The following is a 26,830-nucleotide window of genomic DNA, read 5'->3' as shown; positions in this document are numbered from 1 at the left end:
ATGTTGAAATCTAATCACCAAGCTGATGTCTTTAGAAGGTGGGGCCCTAGGGAGGTGGATAGGTCATGAGGCCTTTGTCCTCATGAGTGGAATTACAGCCTTTTTATAAAGAGAGCTCAGGGAGCTAGTTAGCCCCTTTTACCATATGAGGACACAGCAAGAAGTCAGGGGTCTGCAACCCAGAAGAGAGACTTCACCAGACAGAACCCCACCAAGCTGGCACCCTGATCTTGGACTTCCCACCATCCAAAACTGTGAGAAAGTTCTATTGTTTACAAGCTACCCAGTTTTGTGTATTTTGTTACGGCAGCCAAGATGAACTAAGGCACATTCCCTTCAGCAGTGTATGAGGATTCCAACTTGTCCATATGCTCACCAACACTCAATATCCTAGTGGGTGTGAAGCCATATCTCATTGTGGTTTTGATTTACATTTCCCAAATGGCTAATTATGTCCAGCATCTTTTCATGTGGTTATTGAACATTTATATATCTTCTTCAGAGAATTTGCCTATTGAGATGTTTTGCCTATTTTTCAGTTACATCATTTATCATCTTTACTATTGAATTATGAGTTTTTATAAATTCTGGATATTAACCCCTTACCAGATAAATGACTCCCAAATATTTTCCCCAATTCACTGGATTGTCATTTCAAGAGAATACTCATTTAATAATATTCTTTGATATACAAAGTTTTAAATTTGATCAAATCCAATTCATCCATTTTTTTGGTCACTGTGCTTTTGGTATCATACCTAAGGGGCCTTTGCCTAACCTAAAGTCACAAAGATTTAGATTTGTCTTCTTCTAAGAGTTTTATGATTTTAACTCTTATATTTAGTTCTATTATCCATTTTACGTTAGTTTTTGTGGATAGAGTGAGATGGGGGACACCTTTATTCTTAACATGTAGATATCCAGTTGTTCCAGCACCATGTGTTAAAAGACTATTCTTTTCCCCCTTTAAATTGTTTTAGCATCCTTCTCAAAATAAAATTGACCATAAATGTAAGGACTTAATTCTGGACTCTCAATTCTATTCTATTGATCAATGTGTCTATCCTCATTCCTGTATCACACTGCCTGTATCACATTGCCTTAATTACTGTAGCTTCATAGTACATTTTCAGATCAAAAAAAGTAAGTTACCTATCTTGTTTTTGTTTTTCAAGATTATTTGGCTGGCCTGTATACCTTAAATTTCCATAAGAATTTTAAGATAAGCTTGTCAAGTTCTGTGTAAAAACCAGCTGGGATTTTGATAAAGATATCTGAAGTATTGCCAGCTTAACAATATTAAATCTTGCAGTCCATGAACATGAGATGTCTTCCCATTTATTTAGGTCTTCTATAACTTTTTCAACAAGTTTTTACAGTACAAGTTCTGCACTTTTTTTCTTAATTTCTTCCTAAGCGTTTTATTCTTTTTGATTCTATTATACATGATTTTTATAGTTTTCAGATTGCCCACTGATAGTGATAGAAATATAATTTGTTTTTCTATATTGGTCTTGTATCCTGTAACCTCACTGAACTCACTTACTAGTCCTGATTTTTAGTGGATTCCCTAGGATACGTGATTTTGTCATCTGCAAACAGAGATAGCTTTACTTTCTTTAAAACCTCTGGTATTATATTAAATAGGAGTGATGACAGCAGATATGCTTCTATTGTTCCTTTTATTGAATGATCTTAGTGGTCATTCAGTCTTTGGCCATTAAGTATGATGTTAGTCGTGGGGTTTTTTGCAGATGTTCTTCATCAGGTTGTTGAAGTTCTCTTTGATTCCTAGTTTATTGAGTGTTTTCATTTAGAAAGGGTAGATTTTGTCAAATGCTTTTTCTGCATCTTTTGAGCTGATCATGTGGTTTTTATACTTCATCAATATTTTATGTGTAACATTAATTTTTAGATGTTAAACCAACCATGAATTCTTGGAATAAATCCCACTCATTATGGTGCATGGTCCTGATTATTTGTTGCTGAATTCAGTTTGCTACTGCTTTGTTGCAGATTCTTGTTTCTATATTCATAGGAGATATTGCTCTGAGGTTTTCTTTCATTATGACATTTTTGTCTGGTTTTGATGCCAGGGTAACACTGGCTTTATAAAATGAGTTGACAAGTGTTCCTTTCTCTTCTATCTTTCAGAAAAGTTTATGAAGAACTGGTATTGATTCTTCCTTAAATGTTTAGTAGAAATTACCCAGAAAAGCCATTTGGACCTGGGTTTTTCTTTGGGAGAATTTTTAAAATCACAAATCAACCTCTTTACTTGTTAAGAAGCCTATTTATATGTTCTATTTCTTCTGTTGTTCACTTTGGTAGTTTGCGTCAGTCTAAGAATTGGTCCATTTTATCTAAGTTGCCTAATAATTTTTTGGTATATCATTTTATTATACTCCTTCTTTATTTCTAAGGTCAGTTGCAATGTCCTGCCTTTCATCCCTAATTTTCATAATTTGAGTATTCTTTTTTTTATTGAGACAGAATCTCGCTCTGTCGCCCAGGCTGGAGTGCCGTGGCGCTATCTCAGCTCACTGCAAACTCCACCTCCCGGGTTCATGCCATTCTCCTGCTTCAGCCTCCCAAGTAGCGGGGACTACAGGCACCTGCCACCACGCCCAGCTAATTTTTTGTATTTTTAGTAGAGATGGGGTTTCAATGTGTTAGCCAGGATGGTCTTGATCTCCTGACCTCGTGATCCGTCCGCCTCGGCCTCCAAAGTGCTGGGATTACAGGCGTGAGCCACTGCGCCCAGCCAATAATTTGAGTATTCTTTTTGCCTTTGTCAGTCTATCTAAAGTTCTGTCCATTTTATTGACCTTTTCAAAGAACCAACTTTTGGTATTGTTGATCTTCTGTATTGGCTTTCTATTCTCCATTTATTTCAGTGCTAATCCTTACCTTTCTTCTGCTTGCTTTAGGTTTAGTTTGCTCTTCTTTTTGCAGTTTCTTAAGGTTGAAGTCTCCTGTAATCTATAATAAATTACTACAAACCCAATGACTTAAAACAACAGAAACTTATTCTCTTAACAATTCTGGAGGCCAGAAGTCCAAAATCACTCTTACTTGAAACAAAATCAAGGTGTCAGCAGGGCTATACTTCTTTTGAGGCTCTAGAGGAGAAGAATCTGTTCCTTGATTCTCCTACCTCCTGGTGGCTGCCAGCATTCCTTGATTTGTGTCTGCATCACTTCAAAATCAGCCTTTATTTTCATATGTGTGTAACCTTCCTCTGCTTCTCTCTTAGGAGGTTACTGATGATCAAATTTAGGGCCCATCTGAATAATCCAGGATAAACCCATCATCTCAAAACCTTAACTAATTCACATTTGCAAAGACTCTTTTTTCAAATAAAATATTTACTAGTTCCAGGGATTGTAACATGGATATCTTTTGGAGAACCTTTTGTCAACCTATCACAGTTAGGTTATTAAGATATTTTTTCTTTTTCAATGTAGACATTTATAGTTATACATTTCCCTTTAAATACTACTTTATCTACATAAGTTTTGTATGCTGCATTTTCATTTTCATTCATCTCAATATAGTTTGTAATTTCCCTTTTAATTTCTTCTTCTACCCCTCGGTTATTTAGCAGTATGTTATCTAATATCCATGTATTTTTGAATTTTCTAGATTTCCTGCTGTTAATGGTTCTAATTACATTTCATGTGGCCAGAGAATGTACTTCATTCATTTCAGAGGATGAGTTCAATCCTTCGAAACTTATTCAGGCTTGTTTTATGGCCTAGGGTATGGTCTATTCTGGATAATTTTCCATATATGCTTGAAAAAAAATGTATATTCTGCTGTTATTAAATGGAGTGAATTATAAGTGTCCATTAGGTCTAATTGGTTTATACTTTTGTTCAAATCCTCTATGTCATCATTAGTATATCTGCCTAATTGTTCTACCCATTATTTCAAGAAAGTATGGAAGTCTCCAACTATTAAGGTTGAATTGTCTATTTCTCCCTTAAATTTTTCCATTTTTGCTTTAGGTATTTTAGGGGTCTGTGGTTAAGGGGCATATGTGTTTATAATTTCTGAATCTTCCTTATGGATTGATCCTTTTATCATTATAAAATTTTGCTCTTTATCTCTAGTAATCCTTTTGTGTTTTAATGTCAATTTTGTCTGATATTAAATATAGCCGCTCCAGATTTCTTACAATTACTGTTTGTATGCTGTATCTTTCTTCATCCTTTCTCTTTCTAATTATTTATATCTTTGAACCAAAAGTGTGTCTCCTGTAGACAATGTGTAGTTGCATCTTGTGTTTTCATCCAATCTGATAATCTCTACATTCTAATTGGATCATTTAATCCATTCATATTTAATGTTAATATTAATATAGTTGAGTTTATATCTGAAATTTTACTTTTTGTTTTCTATATCTCATATGTTTTTTATTCCTTGTTTCCTCCTTTACTGCTTTCTTGTGCATTAGGTCAATATTTTCTTGTATAACATTTTAATTTCCTTAATAATTTTTAACATTTCTTTTTTTCCAGCTTTACTAAAGTATAATTTACCAATAAAAATTATATATATTTACAGTGTATGATGTGATGCTTTGATATATGAATACATTGTAAAGTGATTCAATCAAGTTAACACATTCATCACCTCACATACTTATCTTTTTTGTGATGAGAACATTTAGAATATCTTTAACTCTACTTCTTATTTTCTTAGTGTTTGGTCTGAAGCTTACAATATACCTCTTGACTCATCCAAGTCCATTAACCTAATTCTAGTGAAATACAGAAAATTTAGTCCTATATAATTTTATTCCCTCCTCCATATTTTTGCAACTCCTGTTAATATATATTACATTTCTATATGTTATAAGCTCAGCAGCACAATCATTTGCATATTGTTTTATGCAATTCCTTTCTAAATCAGTTAAGAGAAGAAAGGAGGAGAAATATACAAAGACATTTTTTATAATGGCTTATATAATTACCTTTAGCGGTGCTCTTTGTCTCTTCTGTGAATTTGAATTACTGTCCTGTGTGATTCACATTCAGTCTGAAGAACAATCTGTAGTATTTCTTGTAAGGTAGACCTGATAACAACAAATTCTGTTTTTGTTTTTCTGGTAATGACTTCATTTTTTATTCATTTTATCTTCAACTATTCTTTTGAAGAATAGTTTTGCTGTGTAATGATTCTTGGTTACTTTTTTTTCTTTCAGACTTTGAATATATCATCCCACTGCCTTTTGTCCTCCATTGTTTCTGATGAGAATTCAGCTGCTAATCTTATCAGTATTCTCTTGTAGGTGATAAGTGGTCTTTCTGTTACTGCTTCCAAGATTTTCTCTCTCTTTAGCTCTCAAAATTTCAACTATGATGTGTCTGGACATGGCTTTCTTTGTTTTTATCCTATACGAACCTTGTTGAGTTTCTTGGATATAAAGATTAATATTCTTTCTCAAATTTGGGGAGTATTTGGCTATTATTTCTTCATATATTTGTTGGCTTCTTTCTTCTTTAATTCAAGTATTCCCATTATACATAACATTGCTGTATTTAATGGTGTTCCATGTTTTTCTAAAGCTCTGCATATTTTTATTCAGTCTTTTTTTCAGACGTTGTAATCTCTATTGATCTATATTCAAATTTGCTGGTACTTTCTTCTGCCAACTCAAATATATTTTTAAGTGCCCCAGTGATTTTTTCTTCTCATTTCTTATACTTTTCAAGTGCAGAATTTCCACTTAATTATTTTCATAACTTCTATCTTTTTATTGGTATTACCTATTTGTAAGACATTTTCACGATGCCTTTAATTTTTTCAGCATAGTTTCCTTTAGTTCTTTGAACAAATACGTAATAGCTACTTTGCTGTCTTTTTCTGGGAAGTCTCACATCTAGGTCCCCTGAAAGACAATTTCTATGATCTGCTTTGATGCCTCTTAAATTTCTGTTGAAAACCAGACATTTTAGATACTATATTTTTGCCACTTTGAATACTGATTAATCCCCCACCCAAGGACTTCTTGTTGTTGCATTGTATACTTGTTCACTTTTTTACCGCATTGGATAGGCTACTTCAGTGAATTCCTTTTCCCCCAACAGTGTGTAGTCTCTCATATTACTTCTTGAAGGTGAAACCTTGGGCATGTGCACAATGTCCTGATTCTCCCTATCAAATTCTCTAGGATGACAGTGATTTTAGCAGAGCGCCTTTTAACTGTCTCTACTGTTTATCTCCCTGCTACAATTCTGGCTGGACTGCCCAATTGGTTTCACCTCCAGCTGTTAGCCTCCACTAGTTGCTACCTGACTGCTCTATTGTTTTCAACAGTGCCTTTAGGCATAAATTGTTCCACAGTCTGATCCAATTAAATTTGGGTTTGAGGTTTTTTTTGGTAGGGATTTTCTCTAAGGCCAGTTTTTGAGGCTTTCTTTGACCATAGGAAATGTCTCTTTCTCTGATTATGTCTGTTAAACTACAGTAAGTCCTCATTTAACATCATCAATAGACTCTTGGAAACTGTGACTTTAAGCAAAATATAACATATAACAAAACCTGTGTTTTTCCTCATCAGTGTTATAATAAAACAACATTGAAGGAAATGACGTTATTTGAGGACCTGCCTGATTTGCTTAAACTCACAGTTTCTAAGAACCTATCAACAGCATTACTGTGTTGATAGGAGAACTTACTGTGCTAGGTTGTCTAGCTGGCCTACGCTGTTTTATTGCTATTATGGAGCTACTAGCCTCCTCTTAAATGCTCAGAAATTGCTTTTATACTTGGATCTCCTCATACTCCATTCCAAATAAAGTCAAAACTACAAATCTGTGCTCCTACAGGCTGCCCCTATCCTTGGGCAGAGCTGTGAGTAGGAATAGCAGCCTACTTCTTTCTCTCAGAGTGACATCCCTGCTGTACGAGTGGGGTGCTGGGTGGAGATGGTAGTCACTGATCCTCTTGAATTGTCTCTCCTGTTATGAAACCTCCACCCTACATGTGAGCCAGGGATGGGGGCAATCAGGGCCTAGTATTCTCAACATAGGGTAAAGCTTCCACCCTGTAAGTAGGGGCAGCCCCAGACCATTCAACCATGCTCTACAACACAGAACTGGGAGACATGAGAAATCCCGGTGGCCTGGCCCTTCTGGGAGAAAAATATAGCCCTAGAGTGGAAGCTGTGGGAAAGGAGCATCCCATCTTCTTGTTCATATCTGTCCAGAGAAAAGCTTCTGTTTTATTGAGCTGGAATTGGAGGCGGAAGGGCGATCATGGCTCAAATGTCCCAGACTCTTGTTATTACTAAAATTTAGTAGATTTTCTTGAGTAAGTGTTTCTTCATTTTATGTATACCCTCAGGGCAATTTCCAGGGACTTTAAATGAGTGTTTTTTAATAATTTTTACCAGTTATGTTGTTTCACTGGGCAAAGGACCCACAGAGCTCTTCACACTGCCATTCCAGTTCTTCCCTAACCCCTTGTGGTTTGCACTGCAAAAAGAGAGAGAATCATTTAGAGAACAGCTGGCTCTATTTATCAATGCTCTGTTTACTTCACTTTGACCATATTTTCTGAATTAAAAATAAGGGTGTGTGGTCTGGCAAGAACTTTGTGCTGCTTCCAGGTACAAGAGTCAAAATGGGTGGTAAACTTTGGAAATACTAGAATTTATGATTCATTTACATGGTTTCTAGAGAAAATAGATCAGAATATTTAAAACTGGGTTGTCCCATACAACCTGAGAATATTAAATTGCTAAAAACTCTGGTTATCCTGAAAAGTTCAAAGGGACTATTGGATGCTACAAAGTCTTCTTTGAAAGGGGGCAGTTCTAAGTTACCTTCTCATCAACCATTTCAATTTGTGTTTGGTGCTTCTCCCAAGACAATCAATTTAATTCTAATGAGAATTCAACATGGAGAAAACTGGGCTCTAAACAAACAATACCTAACAGCCAAGACTAAGTGTTGCCACATAAGAACCATCCTCCAAGGCTGTAAACAGACTGTTTTGCTCCAACACTGGCTCAGTTACCACCTCAGCATTCAGAATCTAGAGAGTTTTCTAGATTTTAGCAGATTTCTCAGCTAAAGCCTAACTGTATGGATGTGGCCAAAGGGAGTGTGGCCTGCCAAAGGTGGGGGAATGTATAGAGCTGTCTCTGAGACTTCATTCCCATATTTTCCTAAAATCAAACTTTGAAGTCTCCAAGGAAATCCAGTTTTGAAATGATACACAGCACCCACCCCCTCAATCATCAGAGCAACATACCCTCCCTGGAAATATGCATCTGCCTAATTGCCTGAGATTGTGTCCAAGCTGAATATTCATAATCTTCATGTTGTCACAAAGGCTATATTTTTAAACGTTTCCACTCCATATTTAAAACTCATTTTCTCTCCTTAAAAAGATCTATGGATTTTATTGGATCCAGTGTTATTTGAGACATCTGGCTAGCTGGGGACTGCACGGTCTAAGGTCTCCCGAGAGGGGAAAAGGGGGACAGAAATTACTGAAATCAGAGTTATTGCAAAGCATAACATTTGCTATCATAAAGTAAATCAACATGTCTTACGCATATATGTGTAACCACTTGCCATGATCTAAATGTCTGTATCCCTTCCCCAAATCCATATGTTGAAATGCTAACCCCTAAGGTGATGGTATTAGGAGGTAGAGCCTTGGATGGGATTACTCTTCTTATGAAAGGAACCTCAGAAAGCTATCTTGTCTATTCTATCACGTGAAACAGAAAGGTGCCATCTATGAGCAAGAAATTGGGCCCTCATCAAACTTAGAATCTGCTATGCCTTAATTTTGGACTTCCCAGCCTCCAGAACTGTGAGGAAATAAGTGTCTGTTATTAATACACCACACAGTTTATGGTATTTTGTTATAGCAGCCCAGACTAAGATATCATTTTTCAAAGATTGTGTTGGTTTGGTTAATAAGTTAAAAATCCATTAAGAGCATTCTTGAATGTCTTATTCTCCTTCATTGTGCATGGTCTCCATCAGTGGCACTGGGCTGACCACACCATCCACACAGCTGGGTCTCAGTTTCGGAATCAGTGAAGTGAGACAGGCTTACTACTCAGGTAGCCCATTCCTAATCCCACACTGCTGGGGAGTGGGGAAGGACAGGGTGGACAAGCAATCAGCATCCAACCCTAGACACCCAGGCAGCCTCTCGCAACACCAGTAAAAGGCAGCACCAGGATTTGAGGCAAGTCCAAGTGACTCCAGATCCCGCCTGGCACCAAGTCGGCATGGTGGAGGGAAGGGTGATGTGGATCAGAATGCAGCTTTAGCAACCAGAATGCAGAGCACCATTTCAGAGCTTTGATAAGCTTCCTGAATTTTGCTCCTGTTTTCTCAAACTGGTGAAACCCCAAAGGCAAAGAGAAGAGATAAGGAATTTGGGAAGCTTTTCTGCCCCAGGGAAGAATCAGCCTCAGTGACAGTTTGGTATTAACTAGCTCAGCCATGCACAGAGGCATAATTAGTTTCCCAGCCCATAGCTTCATTCCACTGGTCCCCCACACCCCAAGGGTTACACAATCTGTTTGAAATGAAAAGGAAAATAAAATCACCTCTTTCCTCGGTTGACCCACTGGCTATTGCTCCTGGCTGTGAGCAAAAGGTGAGACAGCCATCTGTCTGCTGAGGTAAAAAAAAAGAATGGAATAGTCCTTTTTAAATGACATTTTCAATTTTTCCCCTATGTCTACTATGCCCTCTTCCACCCTACTGCCTAAATGTCTCTTTTTAAATTGAAAATATCAGAGAATAATAGGAAAAGAAAAATCACAGTTGTCTGAGGCTCCTGCTAATGGGCTGTGCTCGACAGGCAGTCTGAGGAGGAACTTTTGCTGCATCCATTTCCCGCCTGGGGAAAGTGGAGAAGGGCCTGCAATGCCAAACTTGGACCCACACCTGTGGGTGGGCGATCCCCATGCTGGCCAGCAGATAACTCGGAGGTCCAGGCTGCCCAGCTTGACACCTCGGTCATCTCCTCAAGGAATTTCCACAGGCAAGCAAGAAACACCTCTTCTGACCTCGGGGTTGCCCTCTCTCAGCTCCCCCTCCTCACTGCAGACCTTTCCTCACACCTCTCTCCTGAGTGTGAACAGCAAGTCCTAACTTGCCAGGCCACCAGCCACTGCCAGCCTGAAGACACCCGGAGGTGGTGGAGTCCATTCTGAGGTTCCCACAGGCCTCGGGGTCAACAGGAAGCCTTCTGTTTCCACTTCAGAGGGAAAGCCAGACGCCAACTTCCCTTTACCTCTGGAGTCCCCAAGCACTCTGTTTCCTTTCCTGAAAATGAAGCTGTGCTTTCTCCTTTCTAGCGACTCTTCAAGTGTCAGTTAAAATGACTTCAGTGCTGTCTCTCCTCTTGAAGCAGAAACGCCCTGTTTACCTGCATCTTTCCTGGCATTTTTCTCTGCTTTTCGTGCAGTTTACTTTTTTCCTTCTGTACCCACTAGACTGTTTTAGTTTGAAAGTGACCACAAGTGACAGCTTTATTAAAATGAAGACATCAAGGGTCCCCTGAAGGCTTCAGGCTTCTCTCACCAGCTGATCCCTGGGAGAGCTCAGTGCAGAAAGCACACTGCACACATGCACATGCACGCACACGCGTGCGCGCACGTACACACACACACACACACACACACCACTGAGCTTCAGCTTTCCTTTGATTAAATCTTGACATAGCAGTGTCAGCTATGAGGTGCTATGAGAGAGACCCCAGAAGCATGAGCGTTCCTGTCCCTGACCCAAAGGGATAGCATAGAACAGCCTCTCAGAAGCCATCCCCAAAGCCAGAATGAAAGCCAGCTCTTCCATCCCTGGGCTTCCCTTCCAGACAGCCTTAAAGCCAGAGGTCTGGATGTGAATCCTAGTACCACTTCTTACTGAGAGGTTTTAGGCAGGCTGGTTTATTATTCATGTATTCACTCAACAAACTCCTACCTGGCCCCTACTGTATACCTGGCACTGTGTGACAAACTGGAAAACAGGAAAAACAGGACCCAGTCTGCGCCTTTAAGTAACCAACAGTCTAATGAGAAAAGCAGACTAATAATTACAGGATAGTATGGTTTTCTCATCTGTAAAATGGGGCTAATTATCTCACAGCCTTATTTCAAGGATTAAATAATATGAAGTGGATTAAACAGTGCTAAATGCCTGGTACATGGCTGATAAATGTGAATTTTCTCTCTTTTTTCCTCTCCTTGACATAAAATCTCTGCCCTCCCTCTATCTGAATCATCACTCTGGTTTGAAGGACTGGAAAGAAGCTCTGTTCCCAGACACGGAGGCAGCATCACTAGGAGCTGTCATGTATGGCCTGGACCCAAAGTCAGGCCCTGGTCAGCAGGCCAGGGAGAGGAGACCCTATCCAAGGGAGACCCTGAAAAGCTGCCCACCTCTTTGTCCCATAAGCACCTGGTTTCATCTGAGAACAAACAAATAAGGATTTTCCTTCCTGGTGTACAAGTTTCTCCTGAAGTTGAAGGAAGTAACTGGATGTACAGTAAAATTGTCTAGACTTCAAATCAGGATCCCTAGACCCTACCCAGGGCCTCCAGGACCCAGTAGAGGGTCCTCAGGGTATTCACCAAGTTGCATTGGGTCTTGGATCCTTCAGCAAACAGTTTGAGGGTGAGGATGCTGATGTTATTTGCAACTCTAACATGTTCTGATTCTAACTAGAGAGCCTTTAGACAAGAACCTTCACCAGTCGGATATGATATAAGAACTGCAAAAGTAGGAAGTTTTACCCTTCTTTGTTGATAGATGAGAAAAGAGAAAGTGACTGCACTGAGCTGTGCAACACAATACTCAAAGTTTCCACTATTGATCAGAGTGAAAGAAGACATTTAATTGTTTACAAAAATCAATGCATACTTTCTGTGTTTCTGAAGTAATTACAAACTTGAAAATACTTATGCCTATTTTGCTAAAAACAGCTGGCTCTTGTTGAAAAATAAGCAAAATTCACAATTGCTCCATTTTGGTAAATAAAATAATTATGTTTCTTGTTTCATTAAGGCAAATATCTTAACAAGTGACCAAAATAACCCCTGTTAATCAAGAAATAGTTTACTGCCTGGAAAGTTTCAGAATGATTTGCTACAATTCTCTCTAGTAAAGAGGCAAAATCATCCCTCAGTTTTCTGCTATCATTGGAAAGGAATCTTTTTAAAAAGCACTTTAAATAGATAAGTGCTATAAAAAAGTATAGAGTGTACCTTCCCAATGTGAACTACATCTATCTCTGAATTGTAAAGAATGTATATAAAAATTATATACAAAATTATTGCACATACAAATGTGCAACAAAATGCACATTTTGTAGAGGGGGAAGAAAGAAAAGATTAAATTGAATCTTCCTGACAATTGTCTTAAATCACACCTTCCTGCCTGCAATTGAAATTATAAGTCACATTGCTTTGAGTTAAATCAAATTCATCCTGGCAGGAAGATAGGCTGATGTGGCTTCAATTTGGTTTGAAAGGTGAGATAGAAGAAAAGGAAAAATCTGTCCTCAAGAAGACACTCTTCACCAAGGAGCTAGGAAATGAGACTAACCCAGCAGGTAACTGGACACCCTGCATGACTCTTCCACCAGCCAAGGTTTCAACCAACACAGCACATTCCTGGCATTGTCTGCTGCCCACTGCAATGCCAAGTTTTTACAAAAGGTTTTACAAAACAAATTTGTAAAGGTTTTACAGAACAAATATTTTTCCACAAACAAGGGCAGGCCCCCAGTCTGGAGGGCTCAGAACTTCAGAGCAGCGGTCAGTGACACTAAGATGCCCTGGAGCAGATCTTCCAAGATGTCTCAGCTGAGATGTGACCAGCATTAGTCTGGGCTCCCCTGGAGCCTAACTTATGACCATGTCAGGCTTGACTTATGTGGGAAAGTCCTAACTAATTGCAATGAAATGGGGCTAAATCTGATATACTAGGTGTTACAACCAGAAAATATATTCCTGACCGTATTTTCTATGTGAGCTTCAACAAGCAAAAATAGAATGAAGGAAAGAGGGAATGAAAGAAGACTGAAAAAGGGAACATGTTGTTCCCAGTAGCTCCCACCTGATACACAGGGTGGGGGTGCTTGCCTGCACATCACTTCATTTGATCAGCACAACAATCCTACAATGGTTAAGGAGCGATTGTCTTCATTTCTTTTTTTTTTTTTTTTTTGAGACAGAATCTTGCTCTGTTGCCCAGGCTTGAGTACAATGGCACAATCTCGGCTCACTGCAACCTCTGCCTCCCAGGCTCAAGCAATTCTCCCACCACAGCCTCCTGAGTAGCCAGGAATACAGGCACCTGCCACCAGGCCCAGCTAATTTTTGTATTTTTGTATTTTTTTTTTTTTAGTAGAGACGGGGTTTCACCATATTGCTCAGGTTAGTCTCAAACTCCTGACCTAATGATTTGCCCGCCTCGGCCTCCCAAAGTACTGGGATTATAGGCATGAGCCACAGCGCCTGGTCAATTGTCTTCATTTTTATGGTTGGGGAAACTGAGGCACTACAAGTGAAGAGACTTGCCCAAGGTCACCCAAACTGTAAACAGCAGCACTGATTCTCATGACTGCCTGCACACTCTTTTCCACCACACTAGCTGAGACACTCAGGCTTCATAACTAGCCCTCTCCAAATCTTTCTTACTCCACTCCCTTAAATCCTCCTCATTCTTCAGAGATGTGTCATTAGTCCCTATTCCTCCATGAAGTCTATTCTGACAATTCGCTCTTCTGGAATTCAATTTTAACCCTCATTACATGAGTTAGCTTGCAAAAGATCCTTAACTCTTTCTTGTTTTGTCTTCTCAGCCTGATTATGAGCTCTTCAAAGAAAAGGAGCGTGTCGCATATATTTTATCATCTCCCACCATGCCTGGCACAGTACCGAGCCCAAAAGAGGTGCCCAGGAAGCAGCCACAGAACAGCCTGCATTGATGCCTCTCTGCTCACCCCCTCTGGTAGCTCCCCAGTCTTTCCAGAGCATTCCATCTGCAGTGGCCTTTGAGGCTGCACAACCAGCTTCTCAACCAGCCCCTCTCTGGCTTCTTCCCCTGCCCCCTTTTCCCACCATCACCCTGCTATAGTCACACTGGCCACTGTTTCTCAAACACATCAGGCACACTCCTGCCACAGGGTCTTTGCACTGGCTGTTCGCACCGCTTGGCACTCCCTTCCTCTAAACATACACATGGCGCACACCTCACCTTCTTCAAGTCTTTGCTCATAGCAGAGCTCCTGACCACCTCCTTGTTTAATTGTGTCCCTCATATTTTTGCCCTGATTCCACTGATACATCCCCAGCACAGGTGTTCAATAAATGCTTGTTCAGTGAAGGAAGGGAAGAATCTGAGCACATACCAAAAGAAGGCAGGAGTACAGGCCACTGTCACACTCCCAGCCAACATTGAGGAGAGTGCGATTTCTCCCAACTCCTCACGGTGGTTTTATTTCCTCCCATTCCCACACCACAATAAACAATGCCAGCCTTGGTGTTCACCTCCTACAACTGCCCACATAGCTAGGGGCCCACCATTTCATACATTTAACTCCAAATATTCCATTCCCTCAATTAAACGGGAAGTTCCTGGAAGGCCTGGCCATGTCTGCTATTGACTTTGTGTAGACCAGTCCCCCTTTTATGGTCCCCTACCCCACCCCATGCCCTGAGCCTAGAGGACCCCCAAAATAAAGCTATGGCCTGAGTGAGTGGAGATGATCTTGTTCATGTTAAGTCTGCTCCTGGGAGAAAAAATGATGCAGCTGGCTGCAAAACGCCATACCTAGAGTTTCTCTCAATCTTCCAGAGAGCTGAGCCCAGGTCAGCTCCTGGCACAGTCATCTTCCTACCTCTCCAGGAAAGAGGCTGCCAAAATAATCACTTGGTAACCCAACTCAGGACTTCACTACCCTCAAAAAGTTTTCTTCCAGGCTCAACGTTTCTGCTAAAAGAAAGGATTCTCTTGATCAACATCAAAGGAGCAGAAAAACAAGAGGGCCCTTAGCCCCTTACTAAGGAGCTTAAGAGTGGTAATAGGCTTTTACCTGTTACTAGCTGCTAAACCTGGGATAAGCTCATTACAGTCACTGAGCCTCAATTTCTTCATCTGTGAAATGGGGATAATAACACCATCCCACAGGCCTGCTTATGAGGGTAAGATGAGGTGACAGGTGTAAAGTATTCAGCACATCACAGGTGCTCAGCAAACATTAATTCTCTTCCTCTCCCCATTTCTTCTCCAGACAAATTCAGACCTATTTTTCTATAGTCCTTCCTCACTGGGGTTTGTTTGTTTTTTTTCCTATTCTTGATTGATCTCTTCTATGCACTTTCCATGGGATTCCTCTTCTAATATAAATCCCCAGGTTCTCACAAAATAAAAGGCCTGGCCCAATTATTGAGTTGGACATTCCATGTCATAATTCCCGCATGTTATACCTTCTTCCATTTACTCTTAGAAACTAATGCAAATCAGAGGATCCACTTATTATTAAAAATGAGATTTGGAAGTAGAAGAAACCAAAATGTTAAAAGACTCACTTCTCCAAGCCCATGAACTGACAGGTCTGAAGCCTTCTCGAGACTCTCCCTTCCTCTTAACAGCTCCTTCTCTCCCATCAGGGAAATATGATGATTAATTAGACAAAGCCTATCCCACTTGTTGTTGAAATCCTTTGAGGCAGGAACCATATAAACACAAAGCATTATAACTGCAATAAAGAGAAACCAGAAAACCCCTCTGCCTTGGGATGCCAACCAAGTCACAGCTAAATAAATCTGTAATGGGAGATCAAAAAGGATCTTCCACATGGATAATAGAAAATGTCACCAGCATAAACAGGAAGAGAGATTAGTTCAATAAAGGAATAAAGTTACATTTGTGGGTCTTGAGTAAGATTCTTGCTTACTTTTAACTTTCCAGCATATAACTCACAAGGTTATTAATATGGACTCCTACTGTTTTGGGCAAATAAACAGCTGCTGATGTTTTGTGCCCAAACCACTTTATTAGAGCTTTCCTTTACAGCAATTGTTTCTTCCTTTACAAATCCTGAGAGGCTCAGACAGCTGAAAACCAGAGAATGCCAAAGCAGAAGGAATAACAAAGAAGACAGGAGGCAGCCTGTGTGGGAAGGGAAAATGGGGAAGGGGCTGTGGACCCTCACCTTCTTCTTTGTAACCTTCAAGCAAGTCAACGTTCAAGAGCAGAGATCAAAGACTGGATGCGGCACGATCAGAAAGGCTATTTTAACCCCGGTGCTAGGAGTTAACACGGAGCAGAATTTACCACTGTGAGAAGCCTCGGATGACCAACCCTCCAGGTTTGCCCAGGGAATTGGGGGCTTCCCTGGACCTGGGACTTTCAGTTTTAAAACAGGAAAGCATGAGGCACATCAGGATAAGCTGGTCACCCTGAAAGACATGTGACTATGCCAGGGCACAGGAAAGCACTCAGCCCGGTGCCTGGGACATTTTGGGTGCTCAAAAGTCGCAATGAATCTGAAAGAGCTCTAGCCTGCAGCTGGAACACTCTGCTTTTTTCACAAGGACCAGTTCCTGGAGACCCCGCAGTGACCTAGGAGAAAAGGTTGTCCACAGCTTTGTGGTGCCGCTCCCTCACCCTCCTAGACCAGGGCCTTCCACTGCTGGCCACCCTACCTTCCAGGTTCCTTGTGGACACAAATGCAAACCAAACCCCTGCCTGGCCTCCCACTTGACCTGAGGCCTCTGAGCTTACACTCAAACACCATCTTTGATAAGATGATCTCCCATTCCTCTCTATGAGAAATGTTCATCCTCCTTTCTATTCCATAGAGAGCATTGGTTTTGTAGCCAGTTTCCCTTCTAGGCTCTACCACCCATCAGCCCTGTGACCTACCTTGGACAAACTCTCTAAGTCTTCATTTTCTTACCTCTAAAAACTCTACCTTACTATGTTGTGAAGATGAAAAGGAATCACTAATTTTAAAAATTACAATTTTATTTGTTCATTAAAATACATAAATCAAGTAATCATGGCTGGACAGCACCTGGGCCAGTCCCTGACATACTGGAGTACCGTAGCTGTCTTCCTCCAGTCCCTTGATACAATCAATCTTTAATTCTCTATATGCCTGTTGCTCTTAAAATAAATCTAGGGTTTGGCTAGGATTCTCATTTGTCACTTCAAATCTTTCCTTAGCTTTCTAATTCTCATATCCATTGGCCTAGGCAATTTTGGTGCTGTTCTCCTAAATCTCCAGATGCCATTAGCACAACATTTATTAAGCCAAGCTTCGAATCCTGTCTTGCCAGAGTCCCTGAATTACCTTCCTGCTCCTCTGGGATCTCAATGGCCTTTAACTCCAAGTTCCCAGGGGACAGAGATGGATGCACAAGTCAGATTGGCGAAGCCCAACAAAGCACCAGAGCTTGTTAAGATGCAGCACTCAACAATCTTCATCAGTGAACTCTGCTCTGAGACTTAAACTCAGCGCATCTGTAGAATGAACCTATTCATGCTAAAGAACTGGCCACAAGCTTCCTTTGTAGGCATCGTTTTTCATTGTTCTCACCTGTCCCAAGGTGAAGAGTGCATATGCCACTTCTCTGGATCTTCCCAAACACTGTATTTCTGTGAGCTCTTAAAGGATGGTGGCAATGGAAAGTAGCCCAGCGAAATATGCCTGTTGGCTCTAAAAACATTTTAGCAGTGGCTCCATACGGGAAGCCACTCAATGTTTATTGTGACTGGACACTCAGGGGTTTCCACTAGCATCATTAAGGACAGCTTCATCTCCCAAAAATAAACCTTCACAAAACTGAAATTGAATGTCAGGCAATGAAAGAGAACTACGTCTCAGAACTGCATCCCCACTGGGATGATCTGTCTAGCAACATATTTTAATCCATAATCGTGTGGTCAGAAAAACCACCAAAGCTTAAATGTTCGTATAACCAGGAATCCTTTTGCTTAAAGTTTCAGTTGGCTGCACTGGAACAATAGGGGTCTATAAAAGGTATACAGATCCACAGAGAAGATTCCAGAACAGCAGTCATTCCCAATCACTGCCATAACATACCGTGCTGTGGAACAGTTGTGAGGTAATTAGTGAGTAACAATAATTTAAGTACCAAAGCTTAAGAATGATTAGCTTTAACTCTAATAAATTAAAGGGATTTCAAGGTTGTTACATTCCCTTGCATACTAATATGCTTTCTCAAGTAGGAAAAGAAAGGGTGGAGTAAGAATGAATGCAATGTGTTAGGAGGTACATCCTCCTAGCCCTGCCCTAGGGCACATGCCCTGTATATAAGTATATGTGTGAGGAAGGGGGAAACCTCAAGGACCCCTGGACTCAAGCATTGCATTACAGATGGAGCTGACTCTAACACTAAAGGCAAGTGAGATTCAATAGCAACTGTAGGAGCCATGAAATGCCACATCCCTGCCAAATCCAAGGCAGAAGCTCTACCCTTCAAGAGACACTCCAGGCCAGCATAAATAGCATGGCCTGCCATTCATTGAAGGTGGATTAGCCACCAGTGGACCTCAGCCACTTTGCCTCTTGCTCCTGACTTGAGTGCCATCCAACCTGTATGGCCTCTGCCCTTCAGCTTCTTGCATAATTCCATCTGTCCCCAAAGCCCACCACACTGCCTTCTGATTACATCTATCACTCACATTCAGCTAGGTTTTTCCTCCAGGAGCTTTCTGTGTAACATCCCTCCAAGTGGACTGCTCAGCAATGTACTTCTCCACAGGACAGCCTGTCTGTCCCCATCTCCTAGATAAAACCCAGCTAACAAGAAGCCAAGCTTGGCTTTCCACCACAAACCAAAGGAGACCCTCAAGCCCCAAATCAAGACAACAGCTTTATATTAGTCCATTTTGTATTGCTATAAATGAGTACCTGAGGCTTGGTAATTTATAAAATTACAAATTTATAATTTGGCTCATAGTTCTGCAAGCTGTTCAAAGTCCAGCATCTGCTAGGCTCCTGGGAAGACCTCGGGAAGCTTACAATCATGGCAGAAGGTAACAGGAAAGCAGGTGTGTCACAGTGATAGAGGGGCGAGAGAGAGAGAGAGAGAGAGAGAAGAAGAAGAAGAAGAAGAGAAGGAGGAGGAGGAGGGGAGGAGGAGGAGGAAGAGGAGGAGGACGAGGAGGAGGAGGAGAAGGAGGAGGAGGGGCAGCTAGGCTCTTTAAACAACCAGCTCTTGCATGAATAAATACAGCAAGAACTCATTCATTATCAGGAAGACAGCACCAAGCCATTCACAAAAACACCTCCCACTAGGCCCCACCTCAAACACTGGTGACCACATTTCAATATGAGATTTGGAGGGGACAAACATTCAAAGCATATCAAGGGCATTCAGCTATTCAAGTGAAATGAGGTCAGAAATCCTATACGATGGTAATGAAGACGCTCCAGTAACCCTGTATGTGACTCTGAATCCCATAAATACCTTTGGGAAAACATAGGCCAGCCTAACCCAAGTGGCTAAAGCCGACCTTCAAGGCCCTCATAAATGACAAAACCAGACTGTGGCTCTCTGGCACTTTCCATTCTGAATTCTCCTTGAGATTCTCCACCAACCTACTTATCAAGGGCAAATAACTATTTATGTCAAGTGAGTGGGAAAGAATGTGGAATTCATTTATTTTACAGCCTACACACTTTTGGCTAAAAATGAAGATTCTTGGGTCATGGGGAAAAGTTGTGTCCTTTGGCAAGGCTTTTCTTCTTCATAAAGCTGTGGTTCTGAACTATTAACAAAGGTAATTAGGCTCAACTCCTAAGTCCTGCTATTGAACTCTTTCAAAATGTCAATCACTGTTACTAATATAATTTCACATGCAACAGTTCATTCCAGAGGACAAATAGCTTTACTATTTAAATGACACTCTTTCCTCAAATAAACTCCAAGCACTCAGCAAACATCATATCCTCTTTTTCACAAACGCTGCCAAGTCAAAGATCAGATGAGAAGGACATGAACCAATTCTAAGTGACATCCAAAAGCTATAGGAGACAGAAAAACATCCAAGCCCAGGACATTTGCTGATTCTTAGGGACCATAAATGATCTGTAGTCATGGCGAACAACCTGCTGTTACCGACCTGGTATACATTCATATGCACATAATATGACTAATAAACTTTCAGGAAACAAAATGCAGTTAATAACCCATTTCTCCATTGTTGGGATGATCTTGACTCAATGAAGTAAGATAATGGATTTAGAAATTAGTCACATAATGTAATACATTATTAATCATGGTATTCAGAAGGGTAAATAGATGCTACAAGAACACCACCCAGGAATTCAATTTCCTTTTAGATTTATTTACTCTCCTGAATTCTTCATACCACTATCATCCCTCACAAAAATATAACAGTCTGATCTTTCCTCTTTTCCCGAAACAGTTATTTTCAACTTTGTTTTCAAAAGAAGTAGAACCATTTTTAAAAATGAAATATTTTATAGAATGACAAATAGAAAACAGAAGACAGTGGAGTTTTGTTGTTGCAGGGAGGGGAGGGAGTACCTACAGGCAGAGTCTGGGAGACTCCACTTAACCCTTTTAATTCTCAGGCCCCAGATCAAACATTCTACAAGTTTAGGGCTCCTGGGGACACAGTTTGAAAACCACTGCCCTAAGACATCTATGTAAAACTAAAATTATGTATGTAACATATGATACAGACAAAACATTTATTTATCAAAAAATACGTAAAATACACAAATCAGAAACACTGAGAGTCTTTTTTTCTTCTTCTTTGTAGAAATGGGGGGGTCTCACCATATTGTCCAGGTTGGTCTTGAACTCCTGGGCTCAAGTGATCCTCCCACTTTGGCCTCCCAAAGTGCTGGGATTACAGGCATGAGCCACCACGCCTGGCCAAACACTGATAGTCTGAGAAAACAGTGAGCAAGGACACAAATAGTCCCACAAGATAAAACAAACATCAGGGGTTGGGGAGGATATTAAGTTCTAGAATAATCAAAGGAGTACAAATCAAAAGAATAGAGCATTTGACAGGGATTACATTTACTCAGAAAAATTTGAATGATAACACCCAATGCTGGCCAGGCTCCATGACGTTGGTACAATAATACACTACTGGTGGCTGTAAAGAAAGCCTTTCCTTCTGAAAAAACAATCTTTTATAAAAATGTTCAGACTGTTTGAGTCAGTACTAATCCCACTTCTGGAAAGACATCCTTAAAAATAATCAAAAAACAGTGAGGTGAAGATGTTCATTTCTGCTCTAATTATAATAGCAAAACAAATGTCCAACAATAGGAAAGTGGTTGAATCAGTAATGGTATACTGACGACAGAATACTATTCAGTCATTAAAAATACAGTAAAAGTTCTCTTTAGAAACTCTCCATTTAATCAATTCTCCAGATTAACTATGCTTGCCACTCCCTCTGTAACAAACCCTATTTGTCTCTAGTACCACTGCCCATGGCTCCTGCAAATAGTTGAGTTGTACACTTACCAGCCGTCCAGTGGGTTTGTTCTCAAATGTGTTTACACTATTTGTACTTGTCACTGTAACAGCATAACCTAATCACGTATTACATAAACCAATGAAATATAACTGCTAAAAAGATAAGCATTGTTTCTAAGAAAATTATTTTAAGTTCTAAGTGCTTTGCAAAGCCTTTATAAAGGGTAGTCGGTTAAAGAAAAGCAATCAAATTACATGTGAGCAAAATCATTGCAAAAGATCAGACAAAAATCGTAACAATTTAGGCTACTACGCTGAGACTGCTTCATAAGCACCTTTAAGTTTTCAACGAATTTTAAAGAAAACAGAACTAGAAATCAAACTTTGTAAACAGGACATTATGGGAGTGGTTTGTGCAAGGAAGATGAACAGAACGCCAAATGGCAGATGCATTTCAAAGACAAAACTTTGACCTGATATCAAGAGTCTTGCAAATGAATGCACATTTTGGATAACATTAAAATAAAAATATTTAAGGCAAGTATGTAATATTTTGTTGTACTCTCCTCTTTAACCAGTTTTTCTATTAACGAACTGAAGCCCTGATCACATCGACTAAGAGGGATTCTTTGTCCTTTGAAAACAAGTCCACTATGACAGGGACCAAGAGTGCCCATACTCTTGTAGAGTGTCTTTAGTGTAGAGTTCACCACTATAATCCCCAATCACTTTCCCAGTGCAGTGCCTGGCACACATTAGGTCTCCAACAGATAAATGTTGAACCAATAAACTATGTAGCAACTATGGAAAAAATAACGCTTCATTAACAAAAAGAAAGTGAAAAAGCAGAATATAAAATTACATGTAAAACATGACTACACCTTCATTTTGAAATATGGAGGCAAATGAACAAAGCTAGAAGGAAATGCTCAAAATGCAAACTGATTTTTAGGGTAGAATGAATTATGGGCAGTTTTATGCATTTTTAAATATTTTCCTAAACATTGGCACATTCTTTTCCATATTCAGAAAGCTACTAAGAAAAGAAGAAAGCTATCTTTATTTTTGCGGAACTTCCAAAATAAGAACTGAATCAACATTTCCATTTCCTGCACTCTCCAACATTGAGAACTCCTTTAGCAAATTCTTGCTTCATCCACCTCACCATGTCAAGCCATCAGATCTTTCTACTCCTAAGATGGAGGGAACCTGACCCTTACTAATACTTACTTTCTGTTTCTAAACCCCCAGGATGCTTTTTTAAAAAACTCATAAGTTATCCACCCTCTCATTTAACATCTATTTGGTCAAAAAACTTCTCAAAACTGCAATTTACATTCCCCAGAGATTCCCAAACACCATCTAATTAAATCATTCAATCAGAAAACAAATTAAAATGAAATATCACTGCAACTCCCAAGACGAAAATAAACTTTTCAGTCATGACTAGAACAGACCTCTGGGGTGATGCTCCAAAGCCTCTTCTAATTGTAAGTCCTGTGGAACATCCTGCAGAACATTTTGTGACATCTGCAGCTTCCAGGAGACTTTCCTTCTAAAGAAAAGAGGAGCCTGAACAAGACTCCAAAGCAAAACATCTTTTTTGGAGAGTGGTAACACTTTCATTAATGACTAACGTGGCCCTAGGCATCTGCACTCATTCATTCATCCACACTTTCACCCCACAGCTACTTTCTGTAGGATGTGCCAGGGACTGTCCTGCATGTTCAGCAAACATTAATTAAGGGACTGGAACCTCTGCCTCTTGACATGAAACAAAGCAAAACCCAGAGCTTCCTGAGTTTATCTATAGCGTTTCCAAGTGGGAAGGCTGCTGACTCCCTCACCCCTCAGCCATCCTCTGAGGTCTCTTCCTCTGACACCCACTTCCACCATTATTAACGGACTCCAAGGGACCCTGGGGCCCTCCTGGGAGACAGTTTAGTACGTGGCTAAGAACTTAGACTTCTGAAGCCACACTGGCTGAGCTTACATCCCTGTACTACCACATACCAGTGTGTGACCCTGGACAAATCATATACCCTCTCCCTGCCTCAGTTTCCATATCTGTAAAATGGAGTGAATATTACCTACTTCATAAGGTTGTGAAGATTAAATAAGTCGATATATGTAAAGTGTTTAGAATAGGGCCTGACACATCCTAGGTGCTATGTAATTTTAGCTATTATTATTACCCCTTATTCCCTCCAGCTCAGCAAAGTAAACTGGATTGTTCTAAGGGCTATGCTGACTAGAGGGAACTTGACAGTGAGGTATACATAAACAGCTTGTACCATCAAGCACAAGAGCTTGATCTTATTGTCCTTTACCACCCTCTGCCTTCAGAGAGCTGCACTTGACCAGCCCCAAATTTTGTAGGCCCTTTACCTCTGTTCCCTAAATCCCAGCTCAGGATGGTCCCAGCACCACAAAGGGAGCAGTTGGTCATTGCTACACCACAATAGCACAGCCAACCTGGGAACCTCTGCCCCTGCCTGCCTCATTTCCAGTCTTTCCAAGTCACTGACCCTTCCTTACCTTCCCATAGGTTGCAGCTTTGGCCCTCTGTCTTGAGATTGTGGTTATTTCTGAATACCCACAGGGGTCATTGCATGTGTACGAGTGGAACAACACGTGTTTTAGGGACCCTGCCTCCTTTATTTTAACCTATCTTCTCCAATTTTTCAGGTATAGATTTGAAAGTGCTGAACAACACATAGTTATAAAGTTTCTGGGGAGAAAAATCACAATGCTTCCTTTCAACTTCAACATTATGCTTGTTTCCATGTCGAACCTTAGAAATCATATGACATGGTCCACATTCCACATGACAGGCACCCACTCCGTGACAGGCTCAGGGGTTAATGGCATCCCCTGAGCACTACCTTGCTCACCTCCTGCCTGACCAGAAAGAAAAGCACAAGAGAATCATTTTCCAGGAACACACACGCACAGAATCTGTGAATGAAAATCTCAAAATCTGTCGGCAAACTAGAAATGTCAAAGTAAGGTATGGCTTTGTGTCTCCCGGGGAACATTCTGAATCACCCTGGGGGAAACACTGAACTTCTATTGCTGATTAATAGTCAATCAAGATCTGTTTGATGGAAAAGGACACGTAAGAAATAACAGCAACAGGCACCCACAGATAGGTAAATTGGTTTCCAAGCCCAGTGCCAGGTTGAGAGGCAGAGGCAGGTCTGAAGAAGAAGCTGTCTATGTCCCTCTTTCTGGGAAGGTGCCGAAGCCATGGGCTTGTTTTGAAGTCATTAGTCAGGAAGCACTATGGGTGTGGATGCCTCTCCTGCACTCACCTGAACCTCCCTGAACCTTCCCCTCCCGGGAAGGAACTATTCTGGACACCCGGGGAAACACCAAATTCAGACGGAGGAGCCATCTCTACCCTGGCAAGGGCAGCAGGTGCAAGGATTGAAATTCAGACATCCACGTGTAAACAAAAGGGAATGCTCCTGGCGGGGGGCGGGGGAGGAGGGGGAAGACTTCAGTTCAATTCGATTTTGCCAAGGTCTGCCACGCTCTGGCCCCTGAGCCTGGTGGTCCTGCTAGGTTTACAGGGGAACTAGGCTGGGCCCTGCCCTTAAGAAGCTCACATGCCTGGTAGAAAGCAGGGGGCGCGGGGAGGCGAAGAAGTGTGGACGTGAGCGCATGTGTGTGTGCACACCCGGCACCAGTGCTCCTGGCCCGGAACTCCATCCCCTCCCTCTGACAGCTCATTGACCAGGTCGCCTCGGGAGAGGGCCCTGCAACCCCCACCCTCCCTTTGGACCTCCGCACTGGTCTGGAGCGCACCCAACCAGCGTAACCTTACACTTTAGACCCAACCCAGGTAGGTCTGTCTGCTCCGCCCCAGCTGCTCCCAGGGCCTAAGAGTGGAGCTACCGGAGGGATCGGCCTTCACCCGGTCCTGGGCGGCTCCGCGGGGAAGGCGCAGCCCAGGGCGTGTTCTTCCAGTTTTGGGCGGAGGCATCATCACAGTGGACAGAGCTCAAGCTCCAGCGCTACTTCCCGGCGTTGATACCTGCTCCTGGAGAGGGTCCTGGACCCGTGGGCTGTGGTGGGGGTAGGGACTGCTATAGGTTCAAGCGGCCCTCCTTGCTTTCCCCATCGCTTACCAACCGGATCATAGCAAGACTGAGGCTGGGGCTGAAACAACGCGATTTTCCTAGCCTCGTTTGTCCGGCAACCTGCGAGTCTTAACTGCCAATAGTCAGGGCCGCTGCGCGGGCATCTCGCCTGACGCCTACAGTGGCCAAAAAAGCTCGTTTGCCCGCGCGTTCCCTCTAGTACACACACAAACATTCACACGCACACACACTCTGAGCCAGACTTGTGTACGATCCCGAGAGTCCGCGAGCAACCACTCCAGAGTCACACGCACATTTGGACACGTGCGCAGCGCGCCCCCACATCGCCAGCTAGCTGCACACATCCGCGCGTGCAGCCCTGCGCACACACTTGTGCCCCGGGGAAGCGCGCACAGCCGCAGAGGGTCCTGCACGCAGGCAAAAGCTCACACTCAGGCCCCACGACTACCACACATCTGCGGCCCCAGAGCCCCGCCGTGGCTGAGTTAATGCTCACCAGCCCCAGCGCACCCCGTGCCGCGCAGGGCACTCCCGGGCCTCATGGGCGACCCAAGTTTCCGGGGCGCCCGTACCTTGAATGTGCTGCTTGATGACATTCTCCAGGTGGTCCAGCCGCTCAATAATCTTCAGAGTGTCCCCTTTGTCTTCCTCCAGCTTCTTGTCGGGCGCCGGCTCCTGCCCCCGCACATACACACTGGCGATGTAGTTGGTGACCCAGCCCACGTAGAGCAGGCAGATGATGTTAGTCATGCCGCTCAGGATCACGCAAGTGGACACCAAAGTTTTGGTCTTCCTGGTGCACACCATTCTGGGCTCCTTCCTCCATATAGAGCTCCCGGGGGCCCTTCCTTGTCGCGCGCCCCGGACTCCCCCACGCTCACACCCCTTAGCACGTCCGGAGCCGCTGGGCACACCAGCACCTGAGTTCTGAGGTTCTCCAAAGCCCGGTCCGCTGCCGGTGAAGCCGCCGTGCCCAAGTTTGCAGCTCCTGCTGCTGGCCACCCGGGGAGACCTTGACAAAGGAAACCAGGTGGAATTTTTTCCAAATTAAAAATCCCTGAGCCCTTCCTAGAGGGGTCACGGGTAGCCGGCAGCCACGCGCCCAGATGTGTACGTCTGGGAAACTTTGCCACTGCCTGTGTCGGCGGCCACACCGTTTCCCATCGCCAGTGCCGGCTGCCTTGGCGGTCGGACCGGCGGGCGCTGCTAGGAGAACCGCGGCAGCGGCAGCGGCGGC

General features: G+C 42.1%; 1 protein-coding gene across 1 annotated transcript in view; it reads right to left on the bottom strand.

The window, feature by feature from the left end:
• The window catches only part of GALNT18 (polypeptide N-acetylgalactosaminyltransferase 18), a 355,023-nt gene extending 328,199 nt beyond the window's left edge, over positions 1-26,824 (bottom strand). The window contains exon 1 of the mRNA XM_011954282.1: positions 26,166-26,824. Coding sequence (XP_011809672.1) covers positions 26,166-26,400 — 235 coding nt within the window. The 5' untranslated portion in view covers positions 26,401-26,824. The remainder of the gene's footprint in view (positions 1-26,165) is intronic.
• Between the last annotated feature and the right edge of the window lie 6 nt (positions 26,825-26,830).

This window comes from Colobus angolensis, unplaced genomic scaffold (assembly GCF_000951035.1).
Source record: "Colobus angolensis palliatus isolate OR3802 unplaced genomic scaffold, Cang.pa_1.0 Scaffold380, whole genome shotgun sequence".
Lineage (NCBI taxonomy): Eukaryota > Metazoa > Chordata > Mammalia > Primates > Cercopithecidae > Colobus > Colobus angolensis.
Note: the sequence above shows the minus strand (reverse complement) of the source record. Positions and strands in the feature narration are given on the sequence as shown.